Source organism: Rhineura floridana, chromosome 4, assembly GCF_030035675.1.
Source record: "Rhineura floridana isolate rRhiFlo1 chromosome 4, rRhiFlo1.hap2, whole genome shotgun sequence".
NCBI classification, from domain to species: Eukaryota; Metazoa; Chordata; class Lepidosauria; order Squamata; family Rhineuridae; genus Rhineura; species Rhineura floridana.
The window spans coordinates 105,744,143-105,757,709 of NC_084483.1; the positions used below are offsets into that span (position 1 = coordinate 105,744,143).

The window sequence follows — 13,567 nt, forward strand, 5'->3', positions numbered from 1 at the left end:
TTAAATCATTGCTTCCTCTTAGCATTTTCAGAGAGTTCCTGTCTTTGACACAATCATATCTATTGATCAATATATAGATAAAATCCTCACAGGAAATCGTGCAATTGCCAAGAAATTTAAAAAAAAAAAACAGAAAAATATCAGGGCCTGGTCCCGTGATCATCTCAGGCCACAGCAGCTATAGGAAAAAAAGTGAATCCCTGCTGACTTCCACCACATCTGGACAGTTCTGGACATGGATTTGCGACAATGCAAGATTTATTTATTTATTTATTTATTTCATTAAACTTATAGACCGCCCCATAGCCGAAGCTCTCTGGGTGGTTCACAAGACAAGAAACATCAAAAATACAATAAACATGTAACAATGCTACTTTTGGTAAATAATGGACATTTTCAGGGGTATGACAAAAGTAAATCCAATCCAGACTGAATCCCACACATGCAAGTTCACCCTTACAACTGCCTTTTCATGGAATTACATCATATGAAAAAAAGTAAATAAGGTGGCACTAATCTGTACAAAGCTATAAATGCTGGTTTATAGAAATATCAGTCACTGAAGTTGCAATTCCGTATTTTATTGTATATATATTTTAAAATATGTATATATGTATTTATATAAACCAAGAAGAAATCACATAGACTATGACTGAAGTTTGCTACCTTGCCTTGCCTTTGCGACTAACCCTCTCTGTAAGCTCTTTCAACATCTGTCTGCTCTGTTCACAACAGGAGAACTTTACTGTACATCTTTCCCCTTTTTCTGGCTGTGAAATTACATGAACACACGAATTATAGTGTTTTCCAAGTCCTTAAGTTTCAGGGTAATTTCCCTATTGTATTTTACTAAGACAAAATTCTGTAGCTGGTTGCAGTTCCAGTTCCAATGCTTCATGCCTCTTCTGTTTCTTTAATTTTGGAGGTAAGGGCATTCAATTTGGTTTCCAGCGGTTTTAGACAGTCCATTCTTCCACCAGGTCCTGGTGAAATTTCTAAGCTGTAAGGCCATTTCTTCCATAAGCCACCATTGCCATCTTTCCCCTGTGTAGTCTGGACACCATATTTTATTTATTTATTTATTACATGTATATACCACCCCATAGCTGAAGCTCTCCTCCATCCCTGAGTGCTCCATTGTTTCTGTGGTGCCTGCAGCCTTAAAATAAATGGTTATCATGCTCACAGGATATCAGGCTGCATATCCCACTCAGAAATGGTTGAGGGATTAAGTCATGTTTTACAGTGGTTCCATTCCAATGGTTATGGGGCTGGGTTCACAGAATAGTGATCTGATTTTCCCTCCTCTTCTCTCCCCGGATGCACCCCACGTCCTTCTTGAATCTGCTCCAGAGGGTTGGAGGAACCTCTAGAACTGATTGGGGGTCACAGGGTGAGGAGAGGGAGAGAACATTCCATTGCATTCCATTGTGGAATGACAGGCTTAGCACTATATTAGATTCTACTCCAGGTCAGTCACCCTAACCAACTTCTCAGAAATCCAATGGTAGTTGAACAATTACAGACCAGTTAGCTTAACATCTGTCCTGGGAAAACTAGTGGACAGTATTGTTTAAGATAACGTAATTAAACATATAGTAGCCTTGCTGAAGTAGTCCTGTCTCACTTGCCTATTAGAGTTCTTTGAGAGTGTCAGCAAGCATATAGATAAATGACATAATGTATTTGGATGTTCAAAAAGCTTTTGACAAGGAACCTCACCAAAGAGTAAGCTTAGCAGTCATGGGATACAAGACGAGGTCCTCTTGTGGATCAGGAACTGGCAGGAAACAGAAAGCAGCAAGTAGAAATAAATGGTCAGTTCTTCCAATGGAGAGATGTAGAAAGTGGAGTCCTGCAAGGATTGGTATTGGGACCTGTGCTTTTTAACTTGTTAATAAATGATTTAGAGTTAAGGATGAGCAGGGAGGTAGACAGGTTTGCTAATTATAGTAAATTATTCATTTAAATAAAAGGGATTGGGAAAAACTCCAAAAGGACATCTCTAAACTGAGTGAATGGGCAGTAAAATGGCAAATACAATTTGGTGTAATCAAGTGTAAAGTTATGCATGTCAGGGTAAAACATCTTAATTTCACATACACGTTCATGAGGTCTGAGTGCTGGTGACTGACCAGGAACAAGAACTTGGAGTCATAGAGGATAGCTCAATGAAGATCCCGACCCAGTGAGTGGCAAATCCCATGTTAGAGATATTAGGAAAGTAATGGAAAATAAAACTCCCAATATCATAATGCCATTATAAAAATCTATGGTGCAACCACATTTGGAATACTATGTAGAGTTCTGGTTGCCTCACCTCAAAACTGATGTTGTAAAGTTGGAAAAGGTTCAGAAAAGGGCAACCAAAATAATCAAGGGGATGGATGAGGAAAGGTTGCATCATTTGAGGCTTTTTAGTTTCAAGAAAAAAGTGAGTAAGAGGCAACATGATGGAAGTGTATTAAGTTATGCATGGCAAGGAGAAAATGAATGCAGAAAAAGTTTTTCTCCCTCTCATAACACTAGAAGTCATGGACATCCAGTGAAGCTGAATGTTGAAGATTCAGGACAGACAAAACAAAGTATTGCTTCACACGGTGCATAATTCAAACATAGAATTCACTCCCTCAGGAGGCAGTGATGGCCACCAACTAGGATGGATTAGACAAATTAATGGACGATAAGGCTATCAATGTCTACAAGCCATGATGGCTATGCTCTGGCTCCGTGGTCAGAGTCAATATGGTTCTGAATACAGGTTGCTGGAAACTACAGGAGGGAAGAATGCTCTAGTGCTCAGTTCCTGCTTGTGGGCTGCTCATAGGCATCTTTCCATAGGCCACTGTGAGAACAGGATGCTGGACTAAAGGGGCCATTGGCTTGATCCAGCAGGCTCTTCTTACATTGTTATATTCTTAATGTGCCTGGGAGGCACAAGAGAAACAATAGTGAATAATGTACTCATTATTCATCATTAGAAGAACCATCAGGATATAATAGTCCTCTATTTTAAGTTTGGGATGCATAGATCTGTTAAGTCACTACTTCACAAGGAGGAACAATCTTGGAGTCAAGTATACCCAGAAAAAAAAGGAATGCTGCCTTGGGGCTTTGAATTGTACAGATGCACTTTGTGTTAGTTTCCACATTATGCAATTGATATGAAAAACTTAAGATAATGTGGTGATTTATGTTAAATCCTTGGAAATTAAAATAAATAAATCCAGTGTCGACAAATATTGGAAACATTTAAGCATGGGAAATCTGCTCTGGAGCAGCAACAAACATGCAAACAGAAGGACGATTCAGGTCTGAATCCTCTCATAGCAGATTTCTCTGCTATCCCTATTTCTCATAGATCTTGAATATTTATTATATCCAGAAGAGAACACAGAAAGAGAACAGATCCTGAATTTACTTCACCAAAACTCCTTTTTACTAAGGATCATGCCATCAAACCTCTGCAACGTGCCGACTTGCATCCTGACACATTCCTACATGTGGAACATTTTCCTTTTTATTTTGTTGGCACACATCCGATCGTTCTGGCAGCAAAATTGACTATAAAAACATTTCCAAGTGGGATCCAGATCTGATTTTAAAAAACAAACAAAAAACACCTACATCTCTGGTTTCTTTCTGGAGTAGGGTGGTAGCCTGCCGAAATCACTGCCACATTCTTCCCATAGTAGTCCTTTAAAATTAATAGCACATGCAGAGGAAAAACTAAACCCCTTTGACGTCACTCTTGAAACGAGGAAACATAAACAGAAAAGGCTTCACTCTAGCGAGCTCACAGTGCTCAAGCTGATTGGCCTGCTTTGCTATGCCTGTGGCAGTTGACAGCACCTCCCAGCCAGGCACAGCACGGCCTTGCTGCTTAACACTCAGCCAGTCAGAGACTGCAGCAAACACAGCTGAGCTCTCTGTCCCAGCACCCGTCTGGTAGAAAAGTGCAGCTTTCTGTTAAGAGTCTCTTTTCTCTCTCTGCTTCTTTGCATTATCTATCTTCTTGGACATTCTCCCCACCCACCCTTGTACATGTTCATGTGCATCTTTTTCTCTTCCACGTTTCACTTAATTATTTGCTTAATCCTGAATGCAGTTTCTGGATCCTGCAGTACAAGTCTTCATGAACAAGCTGCACCGCTTGCAGATTTCACAGCATTCAAAGGTCACAGAACTGCCACTATGGTTAAATGTCTTGTTTAATGGTTGAGGTATGTACAGCAAATCCTAAGCAGCAGCATGATTATGTTTTTTTTTTTAAAAAAAAGGTGGGGGGAGGGACTGCACTTGCCAAAGTTAATTACAGAGGCAATATTTGCATTTAGAAGAAAATTCTGATGTTTCTTATTATGGTAACTGGTTTTTTAAAAATGTTCCTACCTGCGTTTTGTTGTTGTTGGTATCCTGAGCCAAGGAAACTTATATGAACTGTAACCAAGCTGAGTGCAAAAGATAAAGGAAGGGCTCTGGGACAGGAACATTTAATGGCCCTTAGGAGAATGAGGGCTTTTGTCCTATAGGCTGTCTTCAGTTCCATTTCAGTGGACTGCAGAAGAGAATCTTTACAGGTGACTGATGCTGCACTCCTATACTCATTTACCTGGGGATAAAGTCCACTGAACTCAATGGGTCTTACTTCTGTGTAGACATGCGAAGGACTGTGCTGTAAATGTGTTGGAATGGAAATCTAAGGATATGGTGTTTTGTTTTGTTTTACTGATGGAGGGGAATGAATTGCAATGTGTATAAAAATAGTTTCTTAATATAGGTTACAAATATTTACCATCTGGATGTTTTAGCTGGTTTGGATTTCAAAATACAAAATTACAAATGCTCCTATGTTTCTTTAACTTCATTAAAGGGAAAATTATGCTCAAGCTATCAACAAAGAGATGAAATATTAACAGCTAGATGAAGGAAAAACAGTGGAAGCTTCATTAGAAAATGAGCCAGCGTCTCTTTAGGACTGTTTGGTGACACATGTCTTCAACTGGTCATCAAACAACAGCCTGTACTCTTAACTTGAAAGACTGTTGCAGCATTAAAGTGACCTGCAAGTGCGGTAGGGAACACGAGCAATGGCTCAGCTGAACAGAACTCACATTGTTTTCAGGAGTGTTGCTGTAACATGCATTTGTGAAAGCTACTCACAGAGAGATGCATATTTAAAATCCTGCCAAAATAGCATACATATAAAGGTTGGCAGAGGTGTATTGTCTGATTAAGACATTGCAAGGTTTAATCACTCTGAAAACTCTGTCAAGTTATTTGGAAGAAGGGACATGCTGCTTCACATTTTTGAAACTTATTATTCTTAATTTTAAACTCATTTTGCTTTTATATACGGATGACAAATCCAGAAACATTGGCTGGGTCATCCTAACAATGAACTCTGAAGGGTTAAGTAAGGAGAAACAGCTAACTGCACCTGATGCATAAGTACCAGTTTAGGAATGGTAAAATATTAGCTCTGAAATGCAGACTATCTGCTATGTGCCGTGAATGGACAATTGCTATCCTGCAGTGCCTGGTGGGAAAAACAAGGACATTGTGTATTACAAATGCATAGCTGCAGCTCCTCCATTTCCTTTGCTGTATCTTCACTGATGGCTGCAAGAACAAAGAGACTGCTGTCATTAATAAATTGCTTAATGACACATGTCATATGCAATGCTAAAGCATCCTTCTTTCTTTTTTGCCTGTCAGCCCACAGTCAATTTTTATTAGCTGAACTGTTAGCTAAAGATATCCCCTCCTCTCGCCTGTTCATGGTAAACCTTACACCCAAAATGTTAGCTAGCTCTAGAAATACAAACACAATTTTAAAGACAGAATAATTTTTACTACTGTGTATAAATTGTGCATTACTCAGTTTAAATGATCATTGTATCGGGAAAAGGAATATGGGAAAACCAGAGAGCTCTATGAGGAAGAGAGAAGCCTTCAAACTTTGTGAAGGACCCTAGTTTCTGAGGACACGAGCTTGCAACAGCTTCATAAACAGTGTCACAGTGCAATCCTCCACAGACTACTTTGATATAAGTCCCACTGTGTTCAGTGGGGCTTCCTCCCATGTAAGGATTGTCACCTGAATGCCCCTGTTGCAAGTTTAAGTGGTGCGTGTAAGTAATGCTGCACTGTACTAAATTAGTGCTGAGGACTTTGAACAGAAAGAGAATTCCCCCCCGTTATCCAGATGACTTGACAGCTGAAGCTTTTGGTTAAATTCTCTTTTAAGTTCCAGTGAAATTAATGGGACTTAATTAGTCACAACCCAGGGAGAAACTAAATGTTGCTGTAGAGATGCTGGCAAAAATGTGGTTTGTTTCTCCAATGTCCCCTAACATGTTACAACACTTACCCAATGACATGTTGTCATCACATTGTGTGTTTGCTTGTTCCTTCCAGTGGAAGCTAATAACTTATAGTACAGACAATGGAAATGCATGAATATAATAGAAAAGAATCACACAGTGTGTTGCCCTCACTTCATGAGATACTTCACAGGACAGGGGAAGACCTCAGAAATAGAGATACCATTTTCATCAGCCGCCCACTGTTTCTTATAATGCATAGTTCTTACAATTTATTTATTTATTTTATTTATTTTATTCAGTTTTTATACCGCCCAAAGCCAAAGGCTCTCTGGGCGGTGCACAACATAATATGTAATTCTAAATGGTTCCATTGGTTTCAATAGATTTGGGGCCCTGTGTGTCTCTTCTTTACACCTATGCCAATTTGAGGAGCACTCTGCCTTTTCTAAGCATCCATTTTATACAAACATTTGGATGTCCTCAGAACGTCTGGGAACAGATTCTCTTATTCTTGAGAACAGCAACTTTTCCAGGTTTACAAATGGTGATCAAACTTCTTTAGAGTCATACTGAATACGGGAACCAGAATAAAATGAGGAAATTAAATTACACTTTGTTGAGATATACCAAGTTAGTTCCTGTTTATTGTCCTAAAAAGTGCACTAATCAGTCATTTATTTAAATTTCTGATCCGCTCCATCTCAAATGCTTGGGTTCACAATATTTAATTAATCTGTCAGGTAGACATGCAACAAACACTAAAAAAAATTCCCCCTCCCCAACTGATTAGCCCATGCCAATAAACTATTATATTTTGAATAATACTCAGGTCAAATGTTTGATCAGTTTCCAAAGAAGGGAAATTTCAAAGGACCAGAGGAAAGGAAAATTAGCATTCGAGCATCAAGGCAAGGTGGGTAGCTAAATGTCAGAATAAGATGAAATTGTTGGAATGATTGGATTCAATCCCTAAAGGAGTTGAGTACTTTGTTCAGTAATACCACATCTTAAAGTGGTCAAAGTTCCATATGAATATATATATAGAACCATGTGAACATTCCCATTTTTCTTATATTAGGGTTAATAAAGAATGTAATTCTCCTTTCTACAATGTAGCTCTTAAACTTTTCTTACATGCTAAGAAAACATTCAGGTACAACGCTTCCACTGTCAATAGGTGGTTGAAATACATGTGTGAGAACCCCTTCTTTAAAACTTTAGCATTTCCAAACGCTTTCGTAGGTATGTCATCATCATGCCCTACATCTGGGGAGGGGAACCATTTTTCAGTCTGAGGGCCATATTCCCTTGAGGGCAACCTTCCAGGTACCGCATGCTAATAGTGGCTGGGGCCAGAGGCAAAATGTGGGCGTGATTCTTTCCTTTCTACAATAAAATACATTCCAGCAACACAAAAGTTAGAAGTTTCTACTTCTCACCATTCTCCATCCAGAGAAGTAATAGGCTTTATCATAGTCCAAGGACACGTTATTACAGCCAGGCAAAAGCACTTCAGGAAGGTGCAGAGCAGGGCTGGGGAGGAAGCCTGACCAGATGAGGAGAATCTCAAGGGCTTTGGGGGGGGTTATATTCAGCTCCCTGGCCTGAGGTTCCCCACCTCTGCCCTACACACTCCCACACATGCTTAGCAAAACACAGTGATCATTGTGCCCTAATGCCCAGTCACATACTCATCATCGTCCCTTGATTCTTAAGTCTCCACTTCCTGACCCATGTGAAAAGTAAAGCCAATAAAACTGGCTTGTGTATCTTAATATTTTCCTTAATAAAATGCTTCTTGACCTTAATGCATGCTAAAAAAAATGAGAATGTTAAGAGCTGCATTGCCTGAACAAAGCAGCAGAACAGAGGATGCACCAGCCATACATAAGTCCTCTGCTGCAGCTTCCAGAAGCAAATGCAGTAGCCAAAACATATTTCATATAGTTATTCTTTATGGATGAATAGCAGCGCTCAGCCTGCTCTGCTTTGACATACTGAACTTAGTTGCCAATAGCACTGTGTAAAAGAGTGCTTCTCATTTTTTAATTATTTTTTTGCCAAGAGGAACTATCCACAGAGCACAGACATTTACTTTTTTTGCTTGGGAACCACCTGTTAATCCTATTCTTGTTTAAAATCATTTTCATCTAGCCTCTTTGCTCATTGTTCCTCAGCTGGATCTCTAATGACCCATGCTTATAGGTAAAATTGATTCTGTTATTACTCAGTGTGATGTACCCTAGCCATATAGAGACGTTGTTTATTGTTGAAAGTGCCCAGTACAGTAGAGCTAGGTCTTCTTTAAAATTTTGTTTTTCTGGTAAGCTTTATTCTCAAGGAGCTTGATGCTAACCTCCTGAAAGGTTAGTTTTAATTACAAAGTGTCTATCATCAACTGCTAGAACAATCTTATAATCTCCTGCTCCTTTCATCATCCCAAGTGAATAGCAGTTGCCCTTGGATGAGTATCTAAATGGCAAACTTCATTGCACCTATCTGAATGGAGGCAGATAAGTGCAATTTGGTACATGCAGACAGGGGTGTAGTCATCCAGGGTCTGGGGTGGTGTCTTAGACCCCTTACTTTTTGGGGAGCCAGGTCCCAGCAGGGTCCCTACATCTCCGGTGTTCTATGAGCCAGTAAGTGTGAAAGGGAAGTGTGTTAGCCGTTAAGAAGAGTCTTCTAATTTGCTTCCTTATTCTTTCCTGCTGATTAGAGCCAAGGAGTTCCTATTAGTTCCTACTTTAAAAAGTCAAGTTGTGGAGACTGAGAATTCTGTGACTGCAGAAGAGACAATGAATCCTTATGATAGTATCCCATCAAGCACTTTGGTAGCAGCAGGAGATAAATTTGTAGACACCAAATCCAGTAATTCAAGCAATATCTCCGACAGTGAGAAAGGACAGTCAAATGGTGACCGTAGCAGAGAAGCAGAAAGCAGTATTCAAGCCTAGCCAGATTATTCTGTAATGTTAGAAGCGGTGTGGCTGTGAGGGGGCATGGCTGTGACTATTTTGAAGGGACCCTGCACTGCTGAATTTACCATTACACTACTGCACGTGGACAGAGCTTGGACTGGCACTGCATGTCAGGCTGCACATGCAGCTGTCTAACTGGAATCACCCTTGCATTTCAAAGCCCCTTAATTATATTTTGTGCATCCTTTCCCACTTCAGCCAATGCTCATTACCCCCAACTGACAAATTAATGTCCCCGCTTTAAATGTCACTACACCTCGGGTGCTTTCAGACAGGGGCTTAATAATGTAAACTGGTTGTTGAGATACCGCAAAGTGATTGCTGGTAATAGGGCTTTTTTTAACTTACCAGATAAAGAATAAATCCAGATTAAATGAGGGGTAAAATGTAGGCTGGGACTTGGATGTCATATCTTGTTGCTATGTGCCTTCAAGTCGATTATGACTTATGGCGACCCTATGAATCAGCAACCTCCAATAGCATCTGTCATGAACCACCCTGTTCAGATCTTGTAAGTTCAAGTCTGTGGCTTCCATTGTGGAATCAATCCATCTCTTGTTTGGCCTTCCTCTTTTTCTCCTCCCTTCTGTTTTTCCCAGCATTATTCTCTTTTCTAGTGAATCATATCTTATTATGTGCCCAAAGTATGATAACCTCAGTTTCATCATTTTAGCTTCTAGTGATAGTTGTGGTTTAATTTGTTCTAACACCCAATTATTTGTCTATAGACACTGAGCAAAACTTGCATACAGGGGGAGCAGGATAAGGCTCTCCATTGCCTGCCTACTGCAGTTGCTAATTCATGTTGCCCTGTGACTAGAGAGACGCAATCCCACACAGGTATCCTATTCTGTTCCGCTACCAGTTCCTACACAGTCACTCCCTCTGCTATCTAGTGAAACTAACAAAAATGCCTTGTAAGTTTAATTAATACCTTGTCCATTTTTTTCTTTCTTTAATTAAAGTATTGCTGTGCACGGGAATGTTTGTGCCCATACACACCCTCTTTGAGGGGGGAAACCTTCTCCTTTCCTTCAGCTATCCTGGCAGGGAAAAGGAGTGGATGGGTAAAATTTCCCTAGTATCAGTGACAAGGTTTCCCCCAAGGTTGTCAGTTACACTGAGATAGAAGGTGGTGAAGTGAAGGAAATTGGCAGCAGTGGAGCTGATAAGGTTTTTTCCTCAACCTTGTCATTTTTACTAGAGAGTGAGGGGAGGGAGTAGAATCAGTGGGGGAGGGATGAGAAAGTTTGCCTCCCGCACTTCTGTACAAGTAGAGTTAAAATGTAAAAATAGCACTCCCAAATGTATCCAACCAACTTTATAGAAAAAATTGTGTGTGGTACACTAAAAAATAAACATTAATAAACAAAAATAATTTGTAAAAACTATTTTGTTCCGGAGAGCCTTTGGTTGGGACTGACGGGTCAGCCTGATACTGTTTTAAGTTTTTTATCTTTTATTTTTATCTTTTAAGTTCTTTTATTCTCACTTTCTTATATGTGTATGCACATATATAAATGTATGTATGTTTGTATGTGTATGCATAATGCATTTTATGTATTTTAATAGTATTTTATGCATTTTAATTTACTGTAATGTTTTGTGTTTTTATTGTGTATTTTATTATATATGTGTGCAATTTTATTGTAGCTGCCTTGAGTGCCCTATTGTAGGGTAGAAGGGTGAGATAGAAATATTTTAAATAAATAAATCAGATAGAACATTTCTATTTGTAGGTAACCCTAAAAGGACAGGAAAGCTGGAATGTAATTTCAAATGTAAATCGATCCGATAGCTATCAATTGGTTTAAAAAACCCGTTGCAAGTGCACTAAAAGCTGCATTTCTGTCCTTCATATATCCATACCAATCATGGGAAAGATGCTCAAAAGTTATTTAAGTGGCATGTGTTAATATCTGCATGTCTCTCTTTGTTTTAAAGCCATGGGCTCTTTAAGGCACAGAAAAGGCAAATGTTAATGAATGAATGCCCTCTGGCATTGTGGGGGTATGGTGACCTCTCCCCTTGGGTTCCTGAGTTAGGTAGAGGTGAGCAAAGAATTGGATCCTATGCTCATCTTCTCGTTGTCGCTGAAACTACTTGTAGTAGCAGCTGTCTCTGCTGTTGCTTTCCCTGGGTCCAAAGGAAGCACCAGTAGTGCTTGGACGAGAAGAGGGGGCAGGAGGCCAAAGCAAAGGGTTGGCAACACTCTTTTCAGTAAGTATATGCAAGCTGCATAGTATCTGTCAGAGGCCTTCTATTTCAGGCCCCACATGGTGATGGAGAACACTCTGCCATTCACCTAAAGTGAGTATACTGTAGGGTTGCCAGGTTCCTGGCCTGAGACTGATCCTGTAGCTTTAGAAGAAGAGAAAGTCAGCCAAGTGCAGGTGTTCTTGCAACACTGTAATGGGAAAAACCACAAGGTGGAATTCTCCCTTCCCCCTGCACAGCTTTTAAAGATACAGAAGACCTCTTAAAGGCTGGGCCTGGCAACCAAGAGGTCTACTGTATCTTTAAAAGTTGTGCAGGGGGAAGAGAGAATTCCACCTTGTGGTTTTTCCCATTACAGTGTTGCAAGAACACCTGCACTTGGCTGACTTTCTCTTCTTCTAAAGCTACAGGATCAGTCTCAGGCCAGGAACCTGGCAACCCTAGTATACTGACATCCATGCATCTTACAGCCCATTCATGAGATAGGAGTTGAACATAACAGACCACCACATGGAGCATGCAACTCACACATTATGTTTAGGGGTGTGGTGTAAGAGATAAATGTGCCCAGGGTAGTGCCCAAACTGGGCCCAACGTGGGATCATGTTACACAAAAGATCAGGTAGAGCTGACATTACTCACCAGATGACTAGGCAACAGGCATTGTTCAAGTGCAGATAGTCAGCACAAGGATTAAGATAGTGCAGGCCTTTTGGACACTGCTACAGATGCTGTATGTAATAGATGAACAATTTAGAGTTCAGCCCTAGAGACAGAACATAATGGGCCTAAGGATCCTCAGCAGATGCCTGACCAACCATTTCTTGATAGCTTGAATTTGTGTATCTCTCCAAGGAGGGAGATTTCATAGCTCCACAAAGTAGCTTATTCCACTGTTGAATTGTTCCAGTATTAGGGTAGCATGAAACTTCCTAAATTTTCCTATTGTTTATCCTCTATTGTTGATCTTACCTGTTCAGGAAAAAATCTATTAAAATACAAAACAATGACTGACATATCAAGGTGATATTGCTTCACACATGCACACTACAGTGTGGGAACCACTGCTGAGGGACAATGTTTTTAGAAGTTCCCTCTATGAATTATCTCAGGATATTAATGTCCTATTTGTGTCATGTTTTATTGTATAAACAGTCTTGAACTGATTAGAATCAGCTCGTTGAAGAAGTTGTTGCTCTAGGCCAAAACTTGCATTATCATTCCATCCTTATTCCCAATGCGAGTTTTGCCTGAACAAGAACTGAATAAAGATTTCAGGATTTAAGATTTCCTTTGTCTCCTTATAAAACTGAAATATAGATAATACCCAAGGGATCAGATCTTCAGGTGAAATATTAACAATTTTTACATAGGTACATTTCTAGCTACTTATGTTGTATTAGTATTAATACTATTAGTATTAATACTAACAGCGATGGGGAACCTGGTACCATCCAGATATTTTGGACTCCAGCTTCCATCATCCCTGACCATTGGTCATGCAGGCTGGGACTGATGGGAGACAGAAACCAACAACATCTACAGGGCCACAGGTTCCCTTCTTTGATTTACAAGGAGTGGCTAAAAGTCTGCATCTCTGTTAGAATTGCTTGTTAATATGTTTTTTTAATATGTTTTTAACCCTTTTTAAACAAGATGTTTTTGAAGCTTTTAAAATGTTTTTAATGTTGCTTTGTTTTAATGTATTTTATTTTTATGATGTTTTAAAGTGTTTTAGCATTATATATATATACATAAAGGCTGAGAACTGTTCAGCCACCCCTCATATACTACACTATCAACATATATGACAGTTTATAGTGTAACATTTATTTTATTTTTATTTATTATTTGATTTATATCCCGCCCTTCCTCCCCAGCAGGAGCCCAGGGTGGCAATACACCCAATAAACATAAACCTCAAAAAGCTCTAGTAAACTTATAGACTAAATTTTGACTGGTTGGGAAAGACAAGATAAGTGAGAAGCAAGAATTTGGGGGGGACAAATATATGCAAACGTAGATACGAAGTTACATGCT

At 39.6% G+C, this 13,567-nt stretch overlaps 1 protein-coding gene across 4 annotated transcripts in view; it reads left to right on the plus strand.

Annotated features, from left to right (window-relative positions):
• Positions 1-13,567, plus strand: part of PDE7B (phosphodiesterase 7B) — a 309,082-nt gene that overhangs the window by 48,066 nt on the left and 247,449 nt on the right. Inside the window, exon 1 of one of the 4 annotated variants that reach the window (XM_061623932.1) lies at positions 3,856-4,223. The exons of 2 other annotated variants lie outside the window; for them this stretch is intronic. In XM_061623932.1, the coding sequence (XP_061479916.1) occupies positions 4,203-4,223 (21 nt within the window). In that variant the 5' untranslated portion in view covers positions 3,856-4,202. Of the gene's footprint in view, positions 1-3,855; positions 4,224-13,567 lie in introns of those variants that run through there. One more of the 4 variants, XM_061623934.1, reaches the window with a different exon arrangement.